The sequence below is a fragment of the Rhinatrema bivittatum genome, chromosome 1 (genome assembly GCF_901001135.1).
Source record: "Rhinatrema bivittatum chromosome 1, aRhiBiv1.1, whole genome shotgun sequence".
Lineage (NCBI taxonomy): Eukaryota > Metazoa > Chordata > Amphibia > Gymnophiona > Rhinatrematidae > Rhinatrema > Rhinatrema bivittatum.
This window is the reverse complement of record NC_042615.1, coordinates 306,433,884-306,461,622: the sequence shown is the minus strand read 5'-3', so window position 1 is coordinate 306,461,622 and position 27,739 is coordinate 306,433,884. Positions and strand designations below refer to the sequence as shown.

Genomic DNA, 27,739 nt, shown 5'->3' with positions numbered 1-27,739 from the left:
AACTTGTTTGTTTATTATTTTTGTTAGCAGGCACCTGAAATGCTAGTGCATGTTGAATTTGCCAATCACTGTGCATTTTAGAAAGGTGGTCCTGGCTGGAACTGTACACAGTTCAAATATATGTAATTGATTGTTGGTAAGTGTATTTTTTAAGTAGCCACACTGGCACAAGTATGTTTACTTTTCCTCCTACTTAACTCACTAGCTCAGCTTTGTAAGAAGGGCTTCTCTGCTTGTGTGTTGTTTTGTTTGGTGTGAGGAGAGCAGAAACATCAGATCTTTATTCAATCTACTACAGTCATCTCTTACAGTGCCCTATCCCTATTAATACCAGGAGTGTTGTGATCTTCCTGCACATAGTGCCCTAACCCTGATACCAGTCTGAGACAGCTCCCTCCCTGCATTACTAGTGAGAGGCTGGCTTCACAGACAGGGGGGAGCTGCCTGACCCTCACTCCTGACTTCCCCCATGTCCCAGCTAGTGAATGGTGTGTGGGTGAGGGGGGGGGGGAGGATGGTGAAGTCTGAGACAGCTCCCTCCCTGCATTGTGAGAGGCTGGCTTCACAGACAGGGGGGAGCTGCCTGACCCTCACTCCTGACTTCCCCCATGTCCCAGCTAGTGAATGGTGTGTGGGTGAGGGGGGGGGGGAGGAGGATGGTGAAGTCTGAGACAGCTCCCTCCCTGCATTACTAGTGAGAGGCTGGCTTCACAGACAGGGGGGAGCTGCCTGACCCTCACTCCTGACTTCCCCCATGTCCCAGCTAGTGAATGGTGTGTGGGTGAGGGGGGGGGGAGGATGGTGAAGTCTGAGACAGCTCCCTCCCTGCATTACTAGTGAGAGGGTGGCTTCACAGACAGGGGGGAGCTGCCTGACCCTCACTCCTGACTTCCCCCATGTCCCAGCTAGTGAATGGTGTGTGGGTGAGGGGGGGGAGGATGGTGTAGTCTGAGACAGCTCCCTCCCTGCATTACTAGTGAGAGGCTGGCTTCACAGACAGGGGGGAGCTGCCTGACCCTCACTCCTGACTTCCCCCATGTCCCAGCTAGTGAATGGTGTGTGGGTGAGGGGGGGGGAGGATGGTGAAGTCTGAGACAGCTCCCTCCCTGCATTACTAGTGAGAGGCTGGCTTCACAGACAGGGGGGTGCTGCCTGACCCTCACTCCTGACTTCCCCCATGTCCCAGCTAGTGAATGGTGTGTGGGTGAGGGGGGGGGGAGGATGGTGTAGTCTGAGACAGCTCCCTCCCTGCATTACTAGTGAGAGGCCTGGCTTCACAGACAGGGGGGTGCTGCCTGACCCTCACTCCTGACTTCCCCCATGTCCCAGCTAGTGAATGGTGTGTGGGTGAGGGGGGGGGGGAGGATGGTGAAGTCTGAGACAGCTCCCTCCCTGCATTACTAGTGAGAGGGTGGCTTCACAGACAGGGGGGAGCTGCCTGACCCTCACTCCTGACTTCCCCCATGTCCCAGCTAGTGAATGGTGTGTGGGTGAGGGGGGGGGGAGGATGGTGTAGTCTGAGACAGCTCCCTCCCTGCATTACTAGTGAGAGGCTGGCTTCACAGACAGGGGGGAGCTGCCTGACCCTCACTCCTGACTTCCCCCATGTCCCAGCTAGTGAATGGTGTGTGGGTGAGGGGGGGGGGGAGGATGGTGAAGTCTGAGACAGCTCCCTCCCTGCATTGTGAGAGGCTGGCTTCACAGACAGGGGGGAGCTGCCTGACCCTCACTCCTGACTTCCCCCATGTCCCAGCTAGTGAATGGTGTGTGGGTGAGGGGGGGGGGGAGGATGGTGAAGTCTGAGACAGCTCCCTCCCTGCATTACTAGTGAGAGGCTGGCTTCACAGACAGGGGGGAGCTGCCTGACCCTCACTCCTGACTTCCCCCATGTCCCAGCTAGTGAATGGTGTGTGGGTGAGGGGGGGGGAGGATGGTGAAGTCTGAGACAGCTCCCTCCCTGCATTACTAGTGAGAGGCTGGCTTCACAGACAGGGGGGAGCTGCCTGACCCTTACTCCTGACTTCCCCCATGTCCCAGCTAGTGAATGGTGTGTGGGTGAGGGGGGGGGAGGATGGTGAAGTCTGAGACAGCTCCCTCCCTGCATTACTAGTGAGAGGCTGGCTTCACAGACAGGGGGGAGCTGCCTGACCCTCACTCCTGACTTCCCCCATGTCCCAGCTAGTGAATGGTGTGTGGGTGAGGGGGGGGGGGAGGATGGTGAAGTCTGAGACAGCTCCCTCCCTGCATTACTAGTGAGAGGCTGGCTTCACAGACAGGGGGGAGCTGCCTGACCCTCACTCCTGACTTCCCCCATGTCCCAGCTAGTGAATGGTGTGTGGGTGAGGGGGGGGGGGGAGGAGGATGGTGAAGTCTGAGACAGCTCCCTCCCTGCATTACTAGTGAGAGGCTGGCTTCACAGACAGGGGGGCGCTGCCTGACCCTCACTCAAGCAGAGAAGCCCTTCTTACAAAGCTGAGCTAGTGAGTTAAGTAGGAGGAAAAGTAAACATACTTGTGCCAGTGTGGCTACTTAAAAAATACACTTACCAACAATCAATTACATATATTTGAACTGTGTACAGTTCCAGCCAGGACCACCTTTCTAAAATGCACAGTGATTGGCAAATTCAACATGCACTAGCATTTCAGGTGCCTGCTAACAAAAATAATAAACAAAGAAGTTCTAGTCACGTGAGTGCTGATCATCACATGTCAAGCTTCCAACTGTTTCCATTTCACATCCCCCCAACCATTACCTCAGTGGTAACCTTGGTAACATCAATAGATAAGAGCACAGCCAGCCAATAGGAATACATATTCATTCCTAAGTGACCTTTACTGACCTGGGAAGTGTGAACACTTTGTTTCATTTTCTGTTGGTGTTCATGAGTTTCCAGTTCCATTTCCCATCCCCCCAACCATCACCTCAGTGGAAACCTTGGTAACATCAATAGATAAGAGGGCTGCCAGCCAATAGGAACACATATTCATTCCTAACTGACCTTCAGTGACCTGGAAAGTGTTTATTTGTATCATTTTCAGTTAGTGCGCACTAAATCGAGTTAGTGCGCACTAACGGGGAGTTAGTGCGCACTAACTCGAGTTAGTGCGCACTAATCGGAAAAAACGATTTTTAACGATTTTTCAATGAAATAATTGTGCCAAACACGATTTTCTTCTCCTGCCACACGATTTCTATCGTTAAGACGATATGGAAAACGATTCACATCCCTAGTATCTGATGCTGTGTTCCTTCTGAAAGCTATTTTTGATACCATATAACTTTTTATTGATACTTTTTGAGGAACCTGTGTTTTTATGTGATAGAAAAAAACCTTAAATTTGACATGTGGAGTCAAATGAAACCAATGTAAATCAATCAGTTTTGGTGTAATATCTTCAAATTAGCTGCAACCTGTAATTAAACAAGCAGCTGAGTTCTGAATGACTTTATGGTGACATTAAGACAAGATCATGATCTGTGGACTTCCTCTACCAAATTCCAGATGTTTCTGACTTCAGAAGAGGAACTCATTATCCGAAAAGGGATGATGCATATTCTACTTAGGCTGATAATTAATTTTTATATGATTTTGAGTGGAGGCCTGTCCAAAAAGGTTCATAATGAGTTTATGTGACTTTTTTGAGATGTACAAGACTACCGAGCTGCATTCTTTGTAACATAGACTTTATTTTCAGCAAATAATGGTAAACATTTTTTACATCACAATTTGGGGTAAATCAAGCCCATGATGATTAAAATATGTAATCATGCCAGCTCAGGGGAGATAGGGAGTCGCTAAAAGATTTCGCATTTCCTTTTATAGCTTTATGCGCCATCTTGTGAAGATGAACAGAGAGAATCCACAGGTGAAAACATTTACGTAACTATGAACTCCACTTCCAGTAAGTAATTTTTGTTATATTAACAACACCCAGTTATGTTTCTTTTCTATGGAAGGTTAAAAAGTATAATGTTAACATGTTAAATATTTTACATTTGTAAAACTGTTCACTATACACTTTCATGAAGTATTTCTATGAATGGTGAAATTCTCTAGTTCTGCAGTTTCATTGATTTTGCTTTTGTTTGCTTTTAAAAGGAAATAATTAAATGTTTATGAAGAATGAAAAAAGGCCAAATCACTATTTTTCACTTGTTTTGTCATATTTTGTCCTCATTGAATTGTAGGGTGAAAGTTTGGCATAAAAAGACTTTCAGACAGTTTTGGGGTTGTTTTTTTTACAAATTTTTCTGTAAATCTTTGTTTTTGCCCCAAATGTTTTTGAACATCTCTAGTTTTTTCCAGTGTTTTATCACTACACCAAAAATGGCATGGTACATATAGTGCCTGGGAGATATACCAGATTTTGCAAGCAATGGAAACTGAAATATTGTTTAAGCTGAGGCTGACGAGAAGAAGAAAGCATTACTCTAGAAAGCTAGTCAAGAAATGCCTAATAAAAAGGTTGAGGTCCATATTCAGAGACATTTAGGGCTGGATTTACTAATGCCGCAAGGCATAGTGAATCCCGCGGTAACGGGAGCGAGGGGGTGAAACTGGGGTGGGGGGGGGGGGGGGGCGGTCCTGTGATAGCCGGCAGTGATCGCACCTCCATGGTGCGAATGCTGCCGGCTTCGTGCCAAATAACTACACCATAAAAGGTGTAGTTATTCGGCGTGAAACTGACAGCGATAAAGGTGCTTACCTTTCGCTGTTGGCGCAGTCTTCACGTCAGCCCCGGTGCCGCACCAACTCCTCCTCTTCCGGGGCTGATGCTGCCCTGACTCCACCCCCATCTTGGTATCGCACTCGATAAGGGACTTTTCGCGTGCGAAACGTCCTTTATCACATGCGATCCACTTGGAAAATGACCCCCTTAGCCAGTTAACTTACAAGTTATCTGGCTAAACAACTTATTCAGCTAAACTTTAGGGGGCGGATTTTAAAAGGATTATGCGCATAACCCTTAAACCCGCCCCCAGAGCGCAAGCAGCAGGACGCGCATATGTCCCGGGGCGTGCAAAAATGGGTGGGGCATGGGCGGGGCCGTGGGCGGCGCAGATAGCCGGCGTGCGAAGTTACGCCTGCCAGAGGCAGGCGTAACTTCGCACGCCTTATTTTGTTGAGTTACGCCTGCCAGAGGCAGGCGTAACTCAACAAAATAAGGTGGGGGGATTTAGGTAGGGTTGGGGGGTGGGTTAGATAGGGGAAGGGAGGGAAAGGCAGGGGGGAACAAAAAAAAGTTCCTTCCAAGGCCGCTCCGATTTCAGAGCGGCCTTGGAGGGAACGGGCAAAGCCATCGGGCCTCCCCTAGGGCTCGGCGCGTGCAAGGTGCACATGTGTGCACCCCCTTGCGCTCGCCGACCCTGGATTTTATAACATGCGCGACAGCGCGCGCATGTTATAAAATCGGGTGTACATTTGTGCGCACCGGGTAGCGCGCACAAATGTACCCCCTGCGCATAATTTTAAAAATCTACCCCTAGCTGTATATCTCATTATCTGGCTAAAGATAAGCCAGATAATGTAGAGGCATTCTGGGGGTTAGGTTAGCCACATAAGTTATCCAGCTAATTCTGATATTCAGAGTTAGCCAGATAACATATTTAGCTCCTCTGGTCATACTGTAGAGCTGTCTGAAAGTTAGCTGGATAAACTTATCCCCTATCTTTAAAATAGCCGTCTATATTCATAGTGTGGCTGCACCACTGAATATCCTTCAAAGTTAGTCGCATAAGTTTATCCGGCTAACTTTGCAGTCTGGCCAGTGATTGAATATGGACCTCATTTTTATTTGTTAACCTTTATTTCTGTACATTCAAGTGGACTAACACGAATATCATAGTGCTGTCATTAATGTTATCAATTCAAGTTAACAATGATAGTGACTTTACTAATGTGAATACATCCATTGGGAATGGACTAAGTCCACTGACATATTTCATGTATATCATCAAATCATTTTCAGTCAATAAAATTCAGATTGGATTCAGATTAGTGTCTTAGAGGTAAAACGATCATACAGTGCTAATTTACTGAGGTATCTTATCCAGCTGTTGTGAACATGCCCACGAGGAGCACGAGGAGCGCAGGTCCCCTACCTCCTGCAGCCAGTCGCTGCCTCCGGGCTCTTCCACGGATATCCTTGGCCCTGCTCGGCAGAATCGAGCAGCCGGGAGCCTTCCCATGCGGCCAATGCTGCTCCGGCTCCCCAGCGCTCCTCCTGGGGTCCTCAGATGGCAGGGAGCTGTCCTCACCGCTGCCGGGGTCTTTGACTGACAGGGAGGCTGTCCCTGCCAGTGCCTGCAGTCAGCCTGCCTTTCCCTGCATCTGTGTCAGCGTGCAGGGGGACACTGCTGTCCAAGGTGCTCTCTTTCTGCTTCCTGCTCTAGGCGCCAGTATGCGCCTCTTCACTACATTTAAAGGGCCCACGGCCGGATATGCCCCGGGCTCCACCTGATGACAACTTCCTGCTTCAGCCCTATAAAAGGGGTTCCTCTTCAGTCACTCCTTGCCTTCAGATTGGGTTCCACAGTTGCCTGTGCTTTATGACCGGTCCAGGTCCTCCATGGTCTTCTCCTGCGTTGACGGCTTCGTCTTCATGTTCCTGATGTCCTTCGTCCAGATCTCCAGCTATCTTCATGTTCCTGATGCCCTTTGTCCATGCCTCCAGATGTCTTCAGGTTCCTTATATCCTTCGTCTGTGATTCCAGATGTCTTCATGTTCCTGATCTTCGCTCGTACCTCTTGATGTCTGATGTCCTTCCTGATACCTTTGCCTTCGCCTCTGCCTCCATGCCTTAGTTCCTTGATATCCACTCTCCTGGCATGCCATTGTCGTGGTCCGCAACCAGCCCACGGGCAGGCTGTGTAGGGTGCCTCACGGTACAAAGGCCATCTTCATCTCTGCAGTGCTAGCCTCCGGAAGAGTTCTGCTTCAGTCTTAAGTCTTGAATCCTGAGTTGTCTTTGAATCCTTGACAATCCTGTGCTTGAAACTTGCCCCGGTCTTCGGAGCTCCTTGCATTTGTGTCCGTCCATCCCAAAGACTCTGTTCGAACCTGCTCCGCTCCAGCGTGGTCCGCGACCAGTCCCGCGGGTAAACTGTGTAGGGCGTGTTCCGGTGCAGGCCTCTTCAGTATCTTCACCATGTTCTAGCATCAGCTTCCATTATCGCTCCTAGAATCTGCTTCGAGCTCAGCGTGGTCCGCGACCAGTCCCTCGGGTAGACTGTGCAGGGCATGCTGCATCGCAGTCACGACCCAGCGCTTTGATCCTTGATCCTACATCTACAGTGCCTTGATCCTTGCCTTTGTAACAGTGTCCTCGCCTGAGTCTTCGTCTACAGTGCCTCACCTGACTCTTCGTCCAAAGTCTTCTGTATTCTAAGGACTCCGTCTGCCCTTGTCCTCTTTCTGGCCTGCCGCCTTTTGCCGTTACCAAGCGGCAAATCCGAAAGGGCTTGGAATGGTCGGAGGACTGTTCATTGATCAACATTGCGTTGTTGGTCATCCTGGGGCGTGCAGGTCCAGTAGAGGGTCAGACCTCTCCATCTCCTTGTCTTCGGTTCAGCCTTGTCCTGCTCCTCGTTTCCCATGCTCGCACCAGCTCACCTCCCACGGTGTGTCTTGGGGCTCCTCCCTGAGTCATTCCGTGGCCCAAGAGCTCACAACACCCATTTCAGAAACAACCACGCCTCCGCACTCATAACAGTAGCCAAAGGCCTCCAAGCCCTTGGTTCGTAACAGCAGTCGAAGCTGCACTCATACAGAATCCGAAGGCCATGAGCTCAGTGAGCTGTGCCTGTGATGGGCTCCGGTTTTTGGACATTTTTTGGCCTTGATTTTTGCCTGGAAATTTTTTCTTCAGCTTCTGGACCTTTTTCAACTTGATTTTTGCCCAGAAATTTTGCTCCTAACTTCCTGAACATTTAATGCTTGCTTTAGTCAATTTTTGTTTTTGTTGCTATCTCTCCGCTACAGCTGTCTCGTTCCCACGACCTGCAGGAGGCACCTGCATCCAGACTATCTCTGCGTTCACTTGTCCTGGAACTTCCTCGACTGGCAGGAGCTGCCTACCACTGTTCCAGTGTTCATCTCCATTCTTCCCACTCCGATGTGGTCCAGCTCCCTGAGTTTCATATGACCTGCAGGAGGCGCCTGCACCCATGTTCCACATCTGGCAACTAGCACCCTCAACATCGAGAATCTTCAAGCTTCAGGGAGTACGTGTCTTCGAAGTGTACTTTACACCACCCCAGGTCTTGGTTTTTTCCGACCAGCAGGAGGCACCTGCACTCGTGACCTGTCTTCACTTCATCTCTGTCATTTCATCCCTTGCTTGCACTGGCCTAGTGCTGGCTCTGGAGTCTTCTCAGCCTGAAGCTTCTCTCCACAGTTCGGGCCTAGGGTTCTTATGACCAGCAGGAAGCACCTGCACCCTAGACGTGTCCTCGTCTCCTCGCTTCTGACTCCGCTCCTGCTTGCATTGTTCTAGTGCTTGCCTTAGGAGCCATCTTCAACTAGAAATCTCTCTTCATATCCGCAAGTGAGACTCCAGCTATGGACTACTTGTTGGTTCTTCACAGATGTCACCTTCCTGCGAATCACCTCGTATCCACAGTTTTGTCTAGCTTCCGCTCTATGCAATTGGATCCTTCCCAGGATCACCTTCGTGAGCTATTCTGCACCCAGAGCTCGCAACCAAGAGCGTCCTTCATGTTGAATTCTAAGCCACCAGTATCCAGATTGGAAGATCCTGATTTCCTGCCCTCTGCTCTGCTGTACAGCCTCACTTTCAAGCTAAGGACTGCATTTCTATCTTCCAGTGGTCCAGTATGCTTGTACTACCGTGCTGCTGATCTTCCTGAAAAGACCTTTACTTCCTTGGATCCAGAGGAATCCTTGTGGTTGTCTTCAGTTCATCACCCCAGGAGGCTTTCCGTACAGCTCAATGAAGTCACTGAGTATTTTCCAACTCCAGTGCCTTCCACCAGTGACTCACTTTTGCAAGGACATTCTCCATTGCCTGCATTCAACTATCCATATATGGAGATTCTCTGCATACCCATGAAATCCTCAGCTGTCTTCGAGCCTGTCTCTTGAAGCTCCATCTGTCGTAGTGGCTCCTTGACCCAGTCCTTTGGGAAACATCATCTTCACAGTCATCAGAGCAATCATTGTCAGCAAACTATAACGACACCTACTGACCATCAAGTCTGAGAGTGACTTCACCACATTGTGAGTGTCTGAAGTATTCATAGATTTCCCAAGATGCTCACTCTCATACCAATCTGTAAAGACTTTTCTCATTTAGCCATGCAAGCAGGGAAGCAACAATCCTGAGCTTCTTTAGTCTCCGCTGCATGCTCAGCTTCAGACTTCCGCCTTCCGCAGACTCCACCTAAGTCCAAGTGGCTTGGATCCTCAAGGGCTCCTCCTGGGGGGATCTCATGTTTCCAGTGGTGAAGATTTTGTGGGTCTCCCGGCTCTGACTTCCTCTTCAACTCACGTCATTTGGAACTCTCGTCGTACACCCGTCCCCAGGTGACCGCTCTAAGTCCAAGCGGCTCGGATCCTCAAGGGCTCCTCCCGGGGGGATCGCGGGCTTCCAATGGTGAAGATCCTGTGGGCCTTCTGGTCACGACCTTCTCTGAGAGTCTTCCCTTGGTATTGCATTCACCATCTTCTGTAGACAAAGTTGCCTCCAGAATTAACTCTCCATAATCTGAGCTATGTGTATCGGACTTTCATTTGAGTCCTCTTGACACTACTGCTATCAAAAAACAGCTAGTAAGTTGTCTACTTACTCTCCTGAGTCCCATCGTCACAGCTATAAAGTCCAGCTTCAAGGCTGATTTGTTCCTTCTTGCTGCCATCTTGAAGATGACACTTGTCTACTTGCCACACTTGCTCTGACTACTTTGAACCAAGAACTGGTCCTCATTCCCAGTTACTGATCATCTATGCCTTCCGTTTATCCTAGACCTCTGGCTCTTGATCTCTGCCACCTTGATCTATTGAACGAGATGCAAGCCTGCTGTCCTGCAATCCGGTACCCTGCTTGTTCTATGTCTTCAGTGTCTCCTCTACATCTTGTCTGGATCTTTGACATTCTGCACCATATCTTCAGCTACAGTATTACCATTGCTACAGTTCCTCGCCAAGAATCTTCCAGCTCCTATTCTTGGATCCTTGATTGCCCCCTCATGGTTTGTGGAATACCTTCTTCTTCCCAAGCTGTTGACAAGAGGCTTGAGGAGGGGGTCTTCGAGGAGGGGGTACTGTTGTGAACCTACCCGTGCTCCCCTACCTCCTGTGGCTAGTCGGGCCACCGATTCTTGTTCTTCGCAGCAAGCCTGCCGCTGCCTCCGAGATCCTCCGTGGACATCCTCGGCCCTGCTTGGCAGAGTTGAGCAGCCGGGAGCCTTTCCATGCAGCCGATGCCATTCCGGCTCCCTGACACTCCTCCTGGGGTCCTCAGATGGCAGGGAGCCATCCTTATTGCTGCCGGGGTCTTCGACCAGCAGGGAGGCTGTCCCTGCTGGTGCCTGCAGCCAGCCTGCCTTTCCCTGCATCTGTGTCAGCGTGCAGGGAGAGGCCACTGTCCAAGGTGCTCTCTTCCTGCTTCCTGCTCTAGGTGCCGGCGCGTGCCTCTTCACTACATTTAAAGGGCCCGTGGCCGGATATGCCCAGAGCTCCACCTGATGACAAATTCTTGCTTCAGCCCTATAAAAGGGGTTCCTCTTCAGTCACTCCTGGTCTTCGGATCTGGTTCCACAGTTGCCTGTGGTTCATGACTGGTCCAAGTACTCTGTGGTCTTCTGCATTGATGGCTTTGTTTTCATGTTCCTGATGTCCTTCGTCCAGGTCTCCAGATGTCTTCAGGTTCCTGATGTTCTTCGTTCATACCTCCTGATGTCTGATTTCCTTCCTGATGCCTTTGCCTTTGCCTCTGCCTCCATGCCTTGGTTCCTTGATGTCCATTTTCCAGGTGTGCCGTTGTCATGGTCCACGACCAGCCCACGGGTGGGCTGTGTAGGGCGCCTCACGGTAAAAAGGCCATCTTCATCTCCACAGTGCTAGCCTCCGGAAGACTTCTGCTTCAGCCCTAAGTCTTGAATCCTGAGTTGTGTTTGAATCCTTGAGAATCTTGAATCCTGTGCTTGAAACTTATCCCGGTCTTCGGAGCTCCTTGTATTTGCATCCGTCCATGCCAAAGACTCTGTTTGAACCTGCTCCACTCCAGCATGGTCCACGACCAGTCCCATGGGTGGACTGTGTAGGATGCATTCCGATGCAGGCCTCTTCAGTATCTTCGCCATGTTCCAGCATCAGCTTCCATTATCACTCCTAGAGTCTGCTTCGAGCTCAGCGTGGTCCACGACCAGTCCCACGGGTGGACTGTGTAGGGTGTGCTGCGTCGCAGTCTCGACCCAGCACTTTGATCCTTGATCCTACGTCTACAGTGCCTTGATCCTTGCCTTCATCTACAGTGCCTTGGTCCTTGCCTTCGTAACAGTGTCCTTGCCTGAGTCTTTGTCTACAGTGTCTTCGCCTGAGACTTTGTCCAAAGTCTTCTGCATTCTAAGGACTCCATCTGCCCTTGTCCTCTTTCCGGCCTGCTGCCTTTTGCCATTACCCAGCAGCAGGTCCGAAAGGGCTTGGAACGGTCGGAGGACTGTTCATTGATCAACATTGCATTGTTGGTTATCCTGGGGCGTGCAGGTCTGGTAGAGGGTCAGACCTCTCCATCTCCTTGTCTTCGCTTCAGGCTTGTCCTGCTCCTCATTTCCCATGCTCGCACCAGCTCACCTCCCGCGATGTGTCTTGGGGCTCCTCCCTGAGTCATGCCATGGCCCAAGGGCTCACAACACTCGTTTCAGAAACGACCGCGCCTCCGCGCTCGTAACAGTAGCTGAAGGCCTCCAAGCTCTTGGTTCGTAACAGCAGCCGAGGCTGCACTCATAACACCAATGGTGTTTAGCAATAATACTGAAATTTCTGTTCTGAACAGACAGAATTGTATACAGGGAGGATAACTTTAAAAAAATTGAACATGAGCCAATATTTATTTGCATGCATATAGGCTTGTGCGTTCCAGGCTCATGAATTACATATCATGCATGCACAAATGCACACAAGATATAAAATATGTGCAACATTCACATGTTCCGTGTATATTTGCACATGGTTTCTTGCTTGCACACATTACATGTATATCATACATGTGTACACTTCCAGGGACAGTAACCTTTAAACTGGTGCACGGGCACACATGCATTCGTTTGTTGGCCCATGCACAGGGATGCGGCTATTTTATAACACACGCAGACATACGCATGCATGTTCTAAAATAGCCTGGCCTCGTGCATATGTGCACTCAATTTTAAGTGGGCACGTACTTGTGCACGCAAATACCACTTCTACAGCGCAAGTGGATGGATTTTAAAAGGCACACATGCTGACTCCATTGTCATTTTCCCCAGTTCATTCCCTGTTTAAATCCCTAGTTTAATAGCCTTCCTTCCCCCCTGTTAGGCACAACATAATAATGCACATTAAACAACATATATCACATGATATAGCTCAGTATTCACAATATTTCGCATATTTTCCCCTAGATTACCACCCCTTTGCATCAGAGTTGCATGCATGAATTTTCATATCCATGCAAAGCAGCTCATACATAGGTACTAATATGTAAATAAATTAGCACAGCTAACTTTGAAAGTTCTCAGCCACATTAATTTATCTACAGTTCCTGAGAAAATAGTAATCTAACAAGGTAGCACTAAGACACTGAAACAGATCCTGATGCTCCCACATTAGTTTTACTAAGGGACAACCTATGGGGAAACAAGTGCCCAAAAGTTTAAAAATTGTGCGATGGCCAAACCTGACCCCCTTCCTCAGCCCAGCTCTACCACTCGAGGAAGCCCCAACATCCAAATAACAAAAATATAAATATAAATTTGCGCAATGATGGATTCCACAACCGAAATGCAAAAAATTATGAGCAAAATGGGTGTGGGAGGGGGATTCAGGGGTAGGGGGGCTTGGAGGGTTCCCCCTTGATCCCAATGTTTATTAGGACTTGGAGGGTCCGTGAAGAGGAAGTACCAATATACACTAACAAGATTTGTTTGTTTTTTTAATCAGGGGGTTCGGGTACTAGAGAGGGGATATGCCAGCCCTGTTTTGTATGAAAATAGGGGATGGGGAGAATTAATGTCCATAATTTTTTGTATTTTGATTGTGAGGGCAGGCTTTGCCATTAAATGAACTTGTACTTATATTTTTGTGGCTTGGATGTTGGTGTTGCCTGAGTAGCAGCCCAGGCTGAAAAGGGGGGGAGGGGGGGGGTCAGGTTTGACCACCACACAATTTTTAAACTTTAGGTACTTTCTTTTTTTTTTACATGGGTTGGCCCTTTAAGGTCATAGGAGCCCCATGCTTTGGGAAATAACATCACAAAAAAAGGATGATGCCACATTGTTTTGTCTCATGGTGTTTGCTGCGAGATAAGACAACTCGGCGATATAGATATTTTTGGGGGGAGGAGCCCACTATTGCAGATTCATTCTCCCACAATAGTGGAGCCCCTCCTGCGAAAAACATCAGGACCTGATGAATCCAGGTGTTAGCCAGATAGACCTGAAATCTGGCTAACTTAGAAATGCCAATATAGAAAAAGTTTCCAGATGAGTAGTGCAATTTTTAAACGCCAAAATATTGTGAAGAAATTAATAAATATGTAGGACCACTCCCGACTGGATCTGCTAATCAGTCAGACCCAACTTAGGGGAAGTCACATTACTTTATTTAGTATATATTTAAAGTCCTGAATAATATTTCAAAAAATATTGCCACGGGAAATATCCAAGCCCCAACGGGTTAGTTTAGAATCAAAAACTCGCAACAAAATAATGGCTGTTCTTAGCTTCAAGTCCCGACGTGATCACGTTTCGGACCAACAGGTCCTGCTTCAGGGGTAGAAAACTTCAAAAGGTCGAGTCGAAATGTAATTCCCAAAAGGCAAGCAAAACGGCGTCTTCTTAGTAAATCATTCACTGGCCATCATTATTTTGTTGCGAGTTTTTGATTCTAAACTAACCCGTTGGGGCTTGAATATTTCCCGTGGCAATATTTTTTGAAATATTATTCAGGACTTTAAATATATACTAAATAATGTAATGTGACTTCCCCTAAGTTGGGTCTGACTGATTAGCAGATCCAGTCGGGAGTGGTCCTACATATTTATTAATTTCTTCACAATATTTTGGCGTTTAAAAATTGCACTACTCATCTGGAAACTTTTTCTATATTGGTATTGCTACTTTTTGGTTTCTAGCGATTTGGGCTGGTTGTTGTAACTTAGAAATGCCCCAGAATATCCCTAGAATGCCTCCATTTTATCCAACTACATTTTATCAGGCGAAAATCTAGCTAGATAAGTGGCTCAATATTCCAAAACCTGTCATTTAGATGAATAACTTGTGACGTATCCTTCTAAATGGCTTTGATTATTGACCTCTAGGTATTCATCTATACCTGCCATGCTTTCCTAACAACCAATATAGGCCTTGTGTAAGTGGAATAGCAGCAGGCTCCATGGCATCTTGGACAGGCAGGTCTGTTCCAAGTTTTTCCCACCTAGCAAACTCAAGAGTGAAACACTGAACTGGATCCTAATGTCTCAGGGCACATGGATCTAGCTGTTATCTCAAACTGCTGGTATCCCACAGGTTTCAATAGAATATACTTGCATAAGGTATACATATTTCCACTAGTAATAACAAATGTGTATATAATTGGGGTGTATTTTAATCATTACATGTGCAATATTTATTTGTGTATAGCTCGCACCTTTACACATACAAATCAGTGCAATTTATGCATATTTGCTAGTATAAATAGCTGGCTACCAGAGCAGACCCTCCTACTTGCACTATGTCCCAAAGCAGTGGAGCACTCATGAAGAAGCTCAAATTCCTACCCAGGGAGATGGACCTTCTGGTGCATCAGATGATGAAGGTCCAGCAACTCCTGTGTGACCCGAGGCCAGGAGAGTGGAGTCTTATAGGAAGGAGATTATGTGGGAGAAGATCTGCTATAGGGCAAATGCAGTTTTTCACCATAACCAGTGTGAATGAATGGAACAAAGTGGTAGGACCTCCAACGTCTCATCAGGAAGAAATAGACCAGGATGATAGCTGAGGGGGCCTGACAGCCATGTCAGCTTCACCACAGCATTACAGTTGGTGCTGAGCACCATTTCAGAAGCAGCTGTGGGAAGGCCTGGCTGATTGGACATCTCCCAGACTGAACGCTAGCAAGATGAGCATTGTGTACAGGAAACTCAGATAAAGTGTGTATATGAAATTCTACAATTTTATCATATTCTTGGTCCCCGTCCTTTGAAGATCCTGTGCACTTGTGCGCACAGGAAGGGCCAATGACCATTCTAGGCCTCCTGACCTCCCAGGGTTTTTGTACAGGGTGAAAAGCTGAGTATTGTATTAGTCATAATGAACTTGAGAGCACTGAGAATTTTCCAGCTCTTTAGTCAAACTCTCCAAAAAAAAAAAACCACTGTACACTTATGATATGGGAGAAGCTTTAAAATAGATGTTTTGGAAAGAATGTCTAACTAGGAACCTTTTCTGTATCATGTTGCCTCCGTATCTGTATTCACACAGAAACAACGAGAACCCATTTTCCGTCACCTCCAGACCTATAAGACAGGACAATGGTCATTAGGACAGGTTTACCTCCCCACCTTGTGCTTTCCTCCCCAATAGATGATATCTACATTCTTATTCTCCAATGTTATGTTCACTTTCCTTATTATCTAAGGCAGCTTGTTGCAGAAAGAGAATCACTCTGATGAGTATTCCCTGGCAGGATGTCCTTTCAGTTGCATCTCTCTTTACATTATTCTTCTGCTTGTTGCACCCTCTTTTTCTCATGATTTTTCTGTACTTCCTTTAAAATATTATGAAAACTTTGCCTCTACTATTCTCTGAGCCTCCTCTGTGAAGATACCATCCCAATGCTTGCATCTCCATTATAAACTTCCATTATGCCGATAGCCAATAGTCTAGGCCTAATGAAACCTTTATTCTTCTGAGAGTACTCAGACCAGATAAAGGCACATACACGATGTTAGTAAGGGGCCAAGAAATCTTGTTAGGGTACACAATTGAAAGGATGGTCCACTGAGTGTGAAGAAAGATACCTATATAGCATGAATATTTAAAGGTTATACAATTTTTTCAATTTTGCAAGGGAGCAGTCTGGTGATGATTCAGATGGCCCAGAGCCAAGTGTTCTTATAGATGATGCCTGATAGCCCCAAGAAGGACACAGAGGTGGAAGAAGGACCCACAGCCTGTGATGGAGGAGGAGGAGACCCAGCTAGCCTCTTTCACTGACCCCTGATCTTGGACAGCTTGTAGGTAACCAACAGGACGGCAGTTCACTAGAGAAGGAGCTCATCTCTCCTCAAGAAGAAGATGAGCATGTCACTCATGCAGAGCATTGCATCATCAATTCTAAAGAGGTGAAGGAGATTGCTGGACTCAGGCATGAGATGCATGGCCTCCAAGATACAGTGAGGGAGGAAATGCAGTGCCTCCAGGATGTTGTGATGGAGGAGATGCAGTAGGAGCTAAGAGGCATTCATACTGCAATGGAGGCACAGACTGCAGTGTGGAGGGAAATGCTGAAGAGGATGCTTCTCCATGGCTGCCGCAGCCCCCACCAGCTCCCTACGATGTGATGTCCCACTGGATATAGCCACCACCAATCTTTGTCTCACCACCAATGGCTGGTCTCTCCCCAGGCCAGAGTTCCAACTGCACCATTGCCAGTTCCACCTATTCCTTCACTATCACCCATCATGGTACCATCTCCTCAAATGCCGCCACCACCACCTTCTCCCATGCAGTCTGAAGCATCACCACATCATGAGCAGATAGAGATGCCCCCCCTCTCCAAGAGAACAGGTGGCTGAGGAGGAAAGGCTCAACACAGCTGCTGGCCCACCTTTTTGGCTGACACAGGGCCTTGCAGGCTCATCCAGCAGCTATGTTGATGTGCCACTGCCCCCAGATCCTATTCCCTCCAAGACCAGAATTATCTATGACAGGATACCACTGCAGAGGAGCACCAGAATTAGACTAGAAAAGGCTCCAGAGGTTCCCCCACCCTAAAAAAATAGGGCAGCCAAAGAAGCACTAAATTTGTTATATATTTTTCATCACATTGAGCACACCATCTAATCAAATGAATGTTCACTTTCTAAATATCTTTGTATCAGAGTGCTCTTTTCCTCTACATCCTGCTGTTGACTCTGGTGATGTATCTCCTGCAATTAATCCTGGCTCAGCTCCTCGTCCTCCTCCTCTTCATTCAGACTATCTTCCAGTCCCTCTGGAGGAGGCAGGTGTCTGTGTTTAGTCAGATTACATAGCATGCAGCAGGCTAGAAGGATCTCACAGACATTAGGTGAGTTGTAGAAAAGGCATCCACCTGATCTGTCCAGGAAGCAGAAATGTATTTTGTGTAGGCAAAAGGTGTTCTCAGTAACTGCCCTGGTCTGCTGGTGGGCCCTGATATAGCAAGCATCCGCAACAGTCTGTGGGTTAGCTATCAGGATTAGGAGCCAAGTTTTGAGTGGATATCCTCTATCACTTGTGGGGGGGAGAAGTCAGAAAAGAGCATTTAGATATGCCTTTGAGTTGGGCAGCGGTGTATTACACAGGGCAGGGTCAGAGCAGTCCTTTAGAGCAGTCCTCCTGAGCCAAAGTTATTAGTCCACCTAGATATGAGGGATACAATAAGAAGAGGTAGGTTGGTGTGTGGTGGTGGTAGTAGTGATAAGTGCATTCCTTCCTAAAAGTCAGCCCCTGGTGATGTGACCTTCCTGGAAGCAGTCGTGAATTCCTGACTATGAGAGGATGAAGGTATTGTGAGTGGATCCCAGAAACCTGGGCACGACATCCAAGATGATGCCATTGGCCTCATAGATCACCTGTATATTAAGGGAATGGAAGCCCCTGTGGATGTAGTAAATGGCCTTAGCTGCCCATTGTGCCCTTAAAGGGATGTGAGTGCAATCAATAGCCCCCAAGACAGAGGGAAAACATTCTGTTTGAAATAAATCAGTCATGATTTGTTGCTGTTAACATCCGATTTGAGAGAATTATATCCAGTGGTATGCTCAATACACATGAAGTTGGCAGATTGGCTGATTCCAGTCGTGACACCTAGAAGTGTCTGGAAGGTGTCGGAGGCCAAAATACCAGGGCTGTAGTGACCTTGATGTTTACTGTAAAGGCATGGCCCCTTTGAGTGGATGCTTGCAGGACTTGCTGTAACTGCTGGCATAGGAACAGTATGGTTACCTTGTTGAACCTGAACCTGTGAATGACTTGCTCCTCTGCCAAATCCATAAAATGTGCCCTAGTCCTGTATACTATCCTTAAGGGGTTCCTCCTCTTCCTCTTCTTCATCCTCTGCCCTCTCTTCCTCCTCAGCCATTGTGACAAAAGTATCCATAAGGCCATTAGAGTCATATTGAAAACTGAAGTGCCATCACTAATACCCATCTCTCAGTAGGTCCCAGTATATTCCAGTTACTCAAATCTGTTCCAGTAACCCCAGTATAAACCAATATGCCCCAGTTACCATCCAGTATGGCCCAGTATATCCCAGATACACTTACTCCCACCCATCTTTGTGATCCTGTCTATCCTTGGTACACTCACTCCCGCCCCCCCCCCCCCCCCCCCCAATATGACCCAGTCTATCGCAGTGGCCCCCTGTATGACTCAGGTATGTCCCAGTTTGTCCCCAGTAGAACCTAGTCTGTTCCTGGTACATTTCCTCATTCCCTCACACCTCCTAACCTGCTTCTGTATCTCGCCTGGAGAATCCAACTTGCTAAATGCCAAGTCCAAAATCAAAATGAAAGAATGCACTTGGTATGTGTAAATGAGCAGTAGCAAATAAACATGTGTAAGCTGGATGACATTTGTGCATACGTTGCTTTTGAAATACCTCATTACGTACGTGCAAACCCTGCCGTGACATCTTTTAAGAATGTGTACTTTTGCTGCATATGCATATATATGTGGCCCCTTTTTAAATTACACATTATGTGTGTTCGGGCCACATACATACCTACGGCATATGGCATTTTTTACACAAGTAAGCCTTTGAAAATTTACCTTTAAATTTCCTATGGTATACGGAAACTTTTATCAAATCTTCCCAAGATATGCAATAACCAAAATCATTGCTAGCTAATAGGGGTGTGCATTCGTTTGCAACGTATTGGCAATCCGCAACATATATGCCATACTCGTTTTATTCGTGGGGGTCACGAAATGTATGGCGAACCCCCACAAATACAACGTATCACTAACGAATAAACCCCCACCCTCCTGACCCCCCCCCCCCCTAAGACTTGCCAAAAGTCCCTGGTGGTCCAGCGGGGGTCCTGGAGCGATCTCCTGCACTTGGTCTGTCGGCTGCCGGTATTCAAAATGTTGTCAATAGCCTTTGCCCTTACTATGTCACAGGGGCTACCGGTGCCATTGGTCGGCCCCTGTCATATGGTAGGAGCAATGGACAGCTGGTGCCATCTTGTGCTCCTACCATGTGACAGGGGCTGACCAATGGCACCGATAGCCCCTGTGACATAGTAAGGGCAAAGGCTATAGGCGCCATTTTGAATACTGGCAGCCGACGGCCCAAGTGCAGGAGATCGCTCCAGGACCCCCGCTGGACCACCAGAGACTTTTGGCAAGTCTTGGGGGAAACGAATACATAAGGGAGTGCCCCCCCCCCCCCAGACTTGCCAAAAGTCTCTGGTGGTCCAGCAGGGGTCCTGGAGCGATCTCCTGCACTCGGGCTGTCATCTGCCGTTATTCAAAATGGCGCCGATAGCCTTTGCCCTTACTATGTCACAGGGGCTACCAGTGCCATTGATTGGCCCCTGTGACATAGTAAGGGCAAAGGCTATCGGTGCCATTTTGAATAACGGCAGCCGACAGCCCAACCCCGAGATTGCTCCAGGACCCCTGATGGGCCACCAGGGACTTTTGGCAAGTCTTGGGGGGAGTCAGGAGGGTGGGGGGTTGTAGTTAATTAAATTTAAAGGGTTGGGAGGGGGGTTTTTTTTGGGAAACGAATACATATGTAATTAATGAACGGATCGGGGTACCCCAAGAACGGATGCAACGGATTTGGGTCCCCACGAATACGAATACCGAATGAGACAAATTCGTCCCTGTTGTACATCCCTACCAGCTAATACTATTTTCCATGACCTATGCTGCTTATGTCAGCTCCCTTAAAACCAATAGGGAAAGCAATGAGCTATTTGAGTGTGTGTCTTTAGCATCTGTGAGTCTTGCTAACCAGCTCAAGGTGACAAGGTCAGAAGAAAAGATATTCCTTCCTCCTTCTTGTGGCCCAGATGAGCCCCGTGTGGGGCATTTCTACTCTCTCCTTCCTTCTGTGAAGGAAAGCTCCTTCTGGGGCATCCCTCCCTCCCCCCCCCCCTTAGTAAACCTAGGCCTCCTCTGGGGCATCCGCATCCCCTCTCTCCTATCAGAAGGAAAGCCCTGTTAGAGTATTCCCATCACTTCCTCCATCCCCTCCCTACCATAAGCTTGATGGGCAGTATAATTTCAGTCAGGTGGCCCTTTTTCCCAGCAGTAGGGCTTTATAGTCCTTTTTGTCAGTGAAGAAGGGGACCTATGAAATGGTGAGTTCCCATTCCAAAGGATGGGTTAGGGTGGAGTCATTAGAGCCCATGGAAGTGTTCTGGGCTGTAATGGAGCAGGGATGCACCAGAGGGGACAAGCTTGACTCTTTATGGGAGAGAGAGGGGAAGGGAGGGGAATGCTGATAGGGCTTTCTGTCGTGGTGAGAAGGTTGAGGGAGAGTATACAGTTTGTGGGGGAGGAGGACCAGAGGGAGAGAGGGAAAATACCCCAAAGGGGGCAGGCTTCACTTGTCTTGTGGGGGTGGGGGAGGGGAGGAATGGGTCTGCCCCCAACAGGGCTCTCTGTCAGATGGGATGGATAGTAAATTGGATGGGGATGACTCAAACGGGGCTTGAGTTTACTCAAGAGGAAGGGAGGGATGCTCCATAGAGGATAGGGATGTGCAGCAAGGACGGATTCGTCCAATTCGGTATTCGTATTCATGGGGAGCCAAATCCGTTGCATCCGTTCTCGGGGGACCCCGATCCATTTATTGCTTACGTATGTATTCATTTCCCAAAAAAATCCCCATCCCAACCCTTTAAATGTAATTAACTACAACCCCCCCAAGACTTACCAAAAGTCCCTGGTAGTCCAGCGGGGGTCCTGGAGCGATCTACTGCACTCGGGCTGTCAGCTGCCGGTATTCAAAATGGCGCCAATAGCCTTTGCCCTCACTATGTCACAGGGGCTACCGGTGCCATTGGTCAGCCCCTGTCACATGGTAGGAGCAATGAACGGCCGGCACCATCTTGTGCTCCTACCATGTGACAGGGGCCGACCAATGGCACCGGTAGCCCCTGTGACATAGTAAGGGCAAAGGCTATTGGCGCCATTTTGAATACTGGCCGCCAACGGCCCGAGTGCAGGAGATCACTCCAAGACCCCCGCTGGACCACCAGGGACTTTTGGTAAGTCTTGGGGGGATCAGGAGGGTGGGGGTTTATTCGTTAGATACGTTGTATTCGTGGGGGTTTGCCATACATTTCGTGACTCCATGAATACAACGAATAGGGGCATATACGTTGCAGATTGCCAATACGTAAGCAGAGAAGGCATGGGATGCCCCGTGCAGGGCTCATCAGGACCTCAGGAGAGATGGAAGAAGAAATCCCCCTTGCTAACTGGCAGCTCTACAAGAAAACAACTTAAACAATGACATTTTGTTAGGAGTTTATATTGTTTCAGAAGCAAATGACTCAACACATTTTGTTGATGTTTTAATGTTTAGGGGTACATATTCAAAATCCATTTAGACAGATAACCTTCAAAAATATTAAGGGGTAAATATTCAGCCGCTAAGTGGCTAATTAAGTTAGCTGGATATGGCTAACTTAACTAACCCTTATCTAATATAGTAACCTGTGTAATATTTAGAGCTCCTGAATTTTTTTATACAGCATTACTGGATTTATTACATCAGAAAAAAAAAACAGTGCAAAATAAGGAAAGAATTTTTCTCTAGTTACATCACAATAACCATGCAACCAAAGTCAAGTAACATTCTATCCTTCATCTACTGAATTTTACTGAATTTCCTTCAGGCTGTCTCATTCTCTACATTCAGCTCCCTCCTATTCATTATACCTGTGACAAGTAGTCAAGAGTAGCAGTGACTAATCTCAACATTCTTCTCTGACATTTAGAAAGACCATACATTCATTAAACTGTCTTTCTGCCTGCATAGTTCTATCAGCTATATAATATTTGCTAGGCATCGTTCCTTTCAGTAAATGTTGAGGTTTGGGAAAAACTGTCCTGTGAAAGGAAAATTGAGCACTGTTTATTCTATACTGCAAGATTCTTTGCAGGCTGTGGCGTTTTGTTTTTTGTTGTTTTTTTTTTTCTTGGACCCAACACATGAATAAATCAAGGATGCTGTGGTGCACTACGCATCCGAAGTGTACCTGCGTGATCTCGAAAGCTCGTGGGCAGCTCCGTCTTATGTTGTCCCCAAAATGAGGCATCACAATCTACAAAGAATCTGGTTTTCTCTAAAACCAACATAATTATTTACACTCACTACAGCTAGCAAAAGTCTTTTAAGGCTTCTGGAAATCAGTCGTCTCAACAGAATAAACAACCTAGGGCTGGCTTAGTAAAAACAGTTGCCATTTCTGAGTCTTTATTTTAAACAAAAAGAAAAAAATAATGTGAGGACAAGGCTTGACAGAGAGGAAATAAAAATATTTGATACAAAATGTTCACAGCATGAGTCAGCCATCACAATCAATTCCACCTGTCAACCTTGCACCCATACAGATGTGATATCTGACAACTGCTTGGAAGTGGAAAAAGGCTGCAATTGTATTGATAAAGACAATACACAAGAATAATAAACTTATGAAGGAGCCTAGTTATGCAGTCATTTAACATAGTGGCACAGTAACATATTGGAAGACAGCAGATAAGGATCAAATGGCTCACTCAATTTGCTTGGTTGTTCCCACCAAATCACTCTAGCAAATGTTATATGCCAGCTTTCAGCACTGCAAACTTGATTGCCTGCAGGATACCGCTTCTTACCCAAGTCAGTTCTATTGTTCCTCACCCAGGAACTGCACCAATCCATATGGAATGGGTGAAGTCTCCCTTCATTGCACAGCCCAGCCTGGACCAGCTCAGCACAGCCCATCCTAGATCCTTGATCTCTGGTACCATATCTCTTGAAGCTGCTGTCTCTACCAACGGTAGTGCTTTGGGTAGCCCCAGGCATTTGCAGAAAAGAGCTTCTACAGGAGATGGGAGGAGGGACAGATGAATAAGACTGGTGCTATTCCTTCTTCTAAGATAGGGCCAGCCCAAATCTTTTGCCTACTGTTGATTATCCAATCAGTGGCATACCTGAAGTATTTGGCACTTGGGGTGGATACTTCCTTGGCACCCTCCCCGGTTCACTTCTCTATCCCTTCTCCCCCCTCCCCCACCAGTGATCTCCAGTTCCCCTCTCCCTCACACAGGCTCCTCTTTTGCACACACTTTCATACACCCCTGTACACAGGCTCCCTCCATTTCTCACTCTCACACATACACTGCCCCTTCACATAGGCTCCCTCTCTCACAATCTCACTCCCATACACACAAACATACATAGACTCTCCCAGACACAAACACAATTTCTCTCACTTCCTACCCTGCTCCCCATCAGAAGCACAGCAACAGCTTCCTCCTTCAGCCTCCATGACAGATGGGGACTCTTCTTTTTTTAGGCCATGCAGGGGCTGGTGTGGCTCTGCTTCCTGCACTTGCGATGGGGAAGGGGCAACACTGTTGCTGTTCCACGTGCACTCAAACGCCAATGCTTCCTCTTCGTGCGACCCAGGACTCGCACTGATCTTCCTTCTGCTTTGAACCATGGCTGCATGACCTTTCCTTTTTCCTGCCTGCATGGACCCACCACTTCCTCTACGTGGGTGGGAAGTAAAGCCCATGTAGTTGCCGGCTCCAGACCCGTGGTGCTCTAGGTGGCCGCCCAATACTTCCACTAGCCCTGCTTCTACCGCTCACAGCCCGGAGGCCTCCCTCTTCTTCTGCCTTGAGCAGGATGGGCTCTGCTCATGACCGTACCCCCGCATCCCCCTCTTAGTATAACACTGTATCCAATGAATCAAAAGCTTTCATTTCTGGAAAATCAAAAGATGCCAATTGCCAATTCTCATCTCCCCAGCTGATGCCTTGTGCCAAGCTTGTCTTTGAAATGGAAGCCACACTGGAAAGGCTCGGTGGGGAATGCTCTGCTGTCAGTCTGTGTGAGCTTTTGCATCATAAGAACATAAGAAATTGCCATGCTGGGTCAGACCAAGGGTACATCAAGCCCAGCATCCTGTTTCCAACAGAGGCCAAACTAGGCCACAAGAACCTGGCAAGTACCCAAAAACTAAGAAGATCCCATGCCACTGATGCCGGTAAAAGCAGAGGCCATTCCCTAAGTCAACTTGATTAATAGCCGTTAATGAACTTCTCTAAGAATTTATCTAAACCTTTTTTGAACCCAGCTACACTAACTGCACTAACCACATCCTCTGGCAACAAATTCCAGAGCTTAACTGTGCGTTGAGTGAAAAAGAATTTTCTCTGATTTGTCTTAAATGTGCTACTTGCTAACTTCATGGCGTGCCCCCTAGTCCTTCTATTATCCAAAAGTGTAAATAACCGATTCACATCTACTCGTTCAAGACCTCTCATTAATTTAAAGACCTCTATCATATCCCCTCTCAGCTGTCTCTTCTCCAAGCTGAACAGCCCTAACCTCTTTAGCCATTCCTCATAAGGGAGCTGTTCCATCTCCTTTATCATTTTGGTCACCCTTCTCTGTACCTTCTCCATTGCAACAATAGCAGATCTAAAGTTAACTGGATAAGATTTATCCAGCTAACTAATAATTTTTATAGGAATATTCAGCAACATATCCTTAGTCTTATCATAAGAACATAAGAAATTGCCATGCTGGGTCAAACTAAGGATCCATCAAGCCCAGCATCCTGTTTCCAACAGAGGCCAAACCAGGCCACAAGAACCTGGCAATTATCCAAACACTAAGAAGATCCCATGCTACTGATGCAATTAATAGCAGTGGCTATTCCCTAAATAAACTTGATTAATAGCCGTTAATAGACTTCTCCTCCAAGAACTTATCCAAACCTTTTTTGAACCCAGCTACACTAACTGCACTAACCACATCCTCTGGCAACAAATTCCAGAGCTTTATTGTGCGTTGAGTGAAAAAGAATTTTCTCCTATTAGTCTTAAATGTGCTGCTTGCTAACTTAATGGAATCCCCCTAGTCCTTCTATTATTCGAAAGTGTAAATAACCTAGTCACATCTACTCGTTCAAGACCTCTCATGATCTTAAAGACCTCTATCATATCCCTCCTCAGCTGTCTCTTCTCCAAGCTGAACAGCCCTAACCTCTTCAGCCTTTCCTCATAGAGGAGCTGTTCCATCCCCTTTATCATTTTGGTTGCCCTTCTCTGTACCTTCTCCATCACAACTATATCTTTTTTGAGATGTGGCGACCAGAATTGTACACAGTATTACAGGTGTGGTCTCACAATGGAGCGATATAGAGGCATTATGACATTTTCCGTTTTATTAATCATTCCCTTCCTAATAATTCCTAACACTCTGTTTGCTTTTTTGACTGCTGCAGCACACTGAGCCGATGATTTTAAAGTATTATCCACTATGATGCCTAGATCTTTTTCCTGGGTGGTAGCTCCTAATATAGAACCTAACATCATGCAACTATAGCAAGGGTTATTTTTCCCTATATGCAACACCTTGCACTTGTCCACATTAAATTTCATCTGCCATTTGGATGCCCAATCTTCCAGTCTTGCAAGGTCCTCCTGTAATGTATCACAGTCTGCTTGTGATTTAACTACTCTGAATAATTTTGTATCATCAGCAAATTTGATAACCTCACTCGTCGTATTCCTTTCCAGATCATTTATATATATATATTGAAAAGCACCGGTCCAAGTACAGATCCCTGAGGCACTCCACTGTTTAACCTTTTCCACTTAGAAAATTGACCATTTAATCCTACTCTCTGTTTCCTGTCTTTTAATCAGTTTGTAATCCACGAAAGGACATCACCTCCTATCCCATGACTTTTTAGTTTTCGTAGAAGCCTCTCATGAGAGACTTTGTCAAACGCCTTCTGAAAATCCAAATCCACTATATCTACCGGTTCACCTTTATCCGCATGTTTATTAACCCCTTCATAAAAATGAAGCAGATTTGTTAAGCAAGACTTCCCTTGGGTAAATCCATGTTGACTGTGTTCCATTAAATCATGTCTTTCTATATGCTCTACGATTTTGATCTTGAGAATAGTTTCCACTATTTTTCCCAGCACTGAAGTTAGGCTCACTGGTCTATAGTTACCCGAATCGCCCCTGGAGCCCTTTTTTAAATATTGGGGTTACATTGGCCACCCTCCAGTCTTCAGGTACAATGGATGATTTTAATGATAGGTTACAAATTTTAACTAATAGATCAGAAATTTCATTTTTTAGTTCCTTCAGTACCCTAGGATGCATACCATCCAGTCCAGGTGATTTGCTACTCTTTATCCAACTAACTTATTTAGCCATTTAATTTTGAATATCTGTCTCTACATGTCTAACCCCTTCAAGTTATCCTTCTTAATGGAGTGGCAAATCATGGACTGACAGTGATTCCAGTGCCTTTAGGCTCTCTAAAGTTTGCACTAAAGGATGACTCAGATAGGACATGACCCTGCTGCTAAGAGTGGTGGACTGATCTGAAGCCCACCCATGGTTATGCCCATGCCAAGGATACTGAAATAAAGCAGCTCCTACAATTGATTCAGCAAGAGGTAACCCATCAAGATCAAGGATAGATCTGTAAGCATTTTCTACTATCTGCAGTCTAGTGTGTTCTCTGACAAAGTGTGGACATTGATGAAGTTTCTCCTGCCCCCTCCATGAAGCTTCAACTCCTTAGAAGGAGTTGGCCATAGAGGCAAAAACTCATAATAAAAACTTTTTAACATATATCTGAAGCAAGAAACCTGTGAAGGAATTGGTTGGACCGTTAGATGACCAAGGGATTAAAGGGGCTCTTAGGGAAGATAAGGCCATTGCAGAAAGACTAAATTAATTCTTTGCTTATGTGTTTACTAATGAGGATGTTGGGGAGATACCAGTTCTGGAGATGGTTTTCAAGGGTGATGAGTCAGATGAACTGAACCAAATCACTTTGAACCTGGAAGATGTAGTAGGTCAGATTGACAAACCAAAGAGTAGCAAATCACCTGGACCGGACGGAATGCATATTAGGGTTCTAAAGGAAATTAAAAATAAAATTTCAGATCTATTACTTAAAATTTGTAACCCTATTCCGCGGGTTGAGCCTTTGGGTACCCAGACCACCTGGGCTTTGGTGGGCCTCGGAGGATCTCCTGGAGAGGTAGCGGAGAGGTGTGCCCA

The 27,739-nt window shown here is 46.9% G+C and overlaps 1 protein-coding gene across 2 annotated transcripts in view; it reads left to right on the top strand.

Annotated features, from left to right (window-relative positions):
• BANK1 (B cell scaffold protein with ankyrin repeats 1) overlaps window positions 1-27,739 on the top strand; it is an 894,626-nt gene that overhangs the window by 775,108 nt on the left and 91,779 nt on the right. For both annotated transcript variants that reach the window (XM_029597059.1, XM_029597058.1), the window contains exon 9: window positions 3,827-3,905. In XM_029597059.1, coding sequence (XP_029452919.1) covers window positions 3,827-3,905 — 79 coding nt within the window. The remainder of the gene's footprint in view (window positions 1-3,826; window positions 3,906-27,739) is intronic.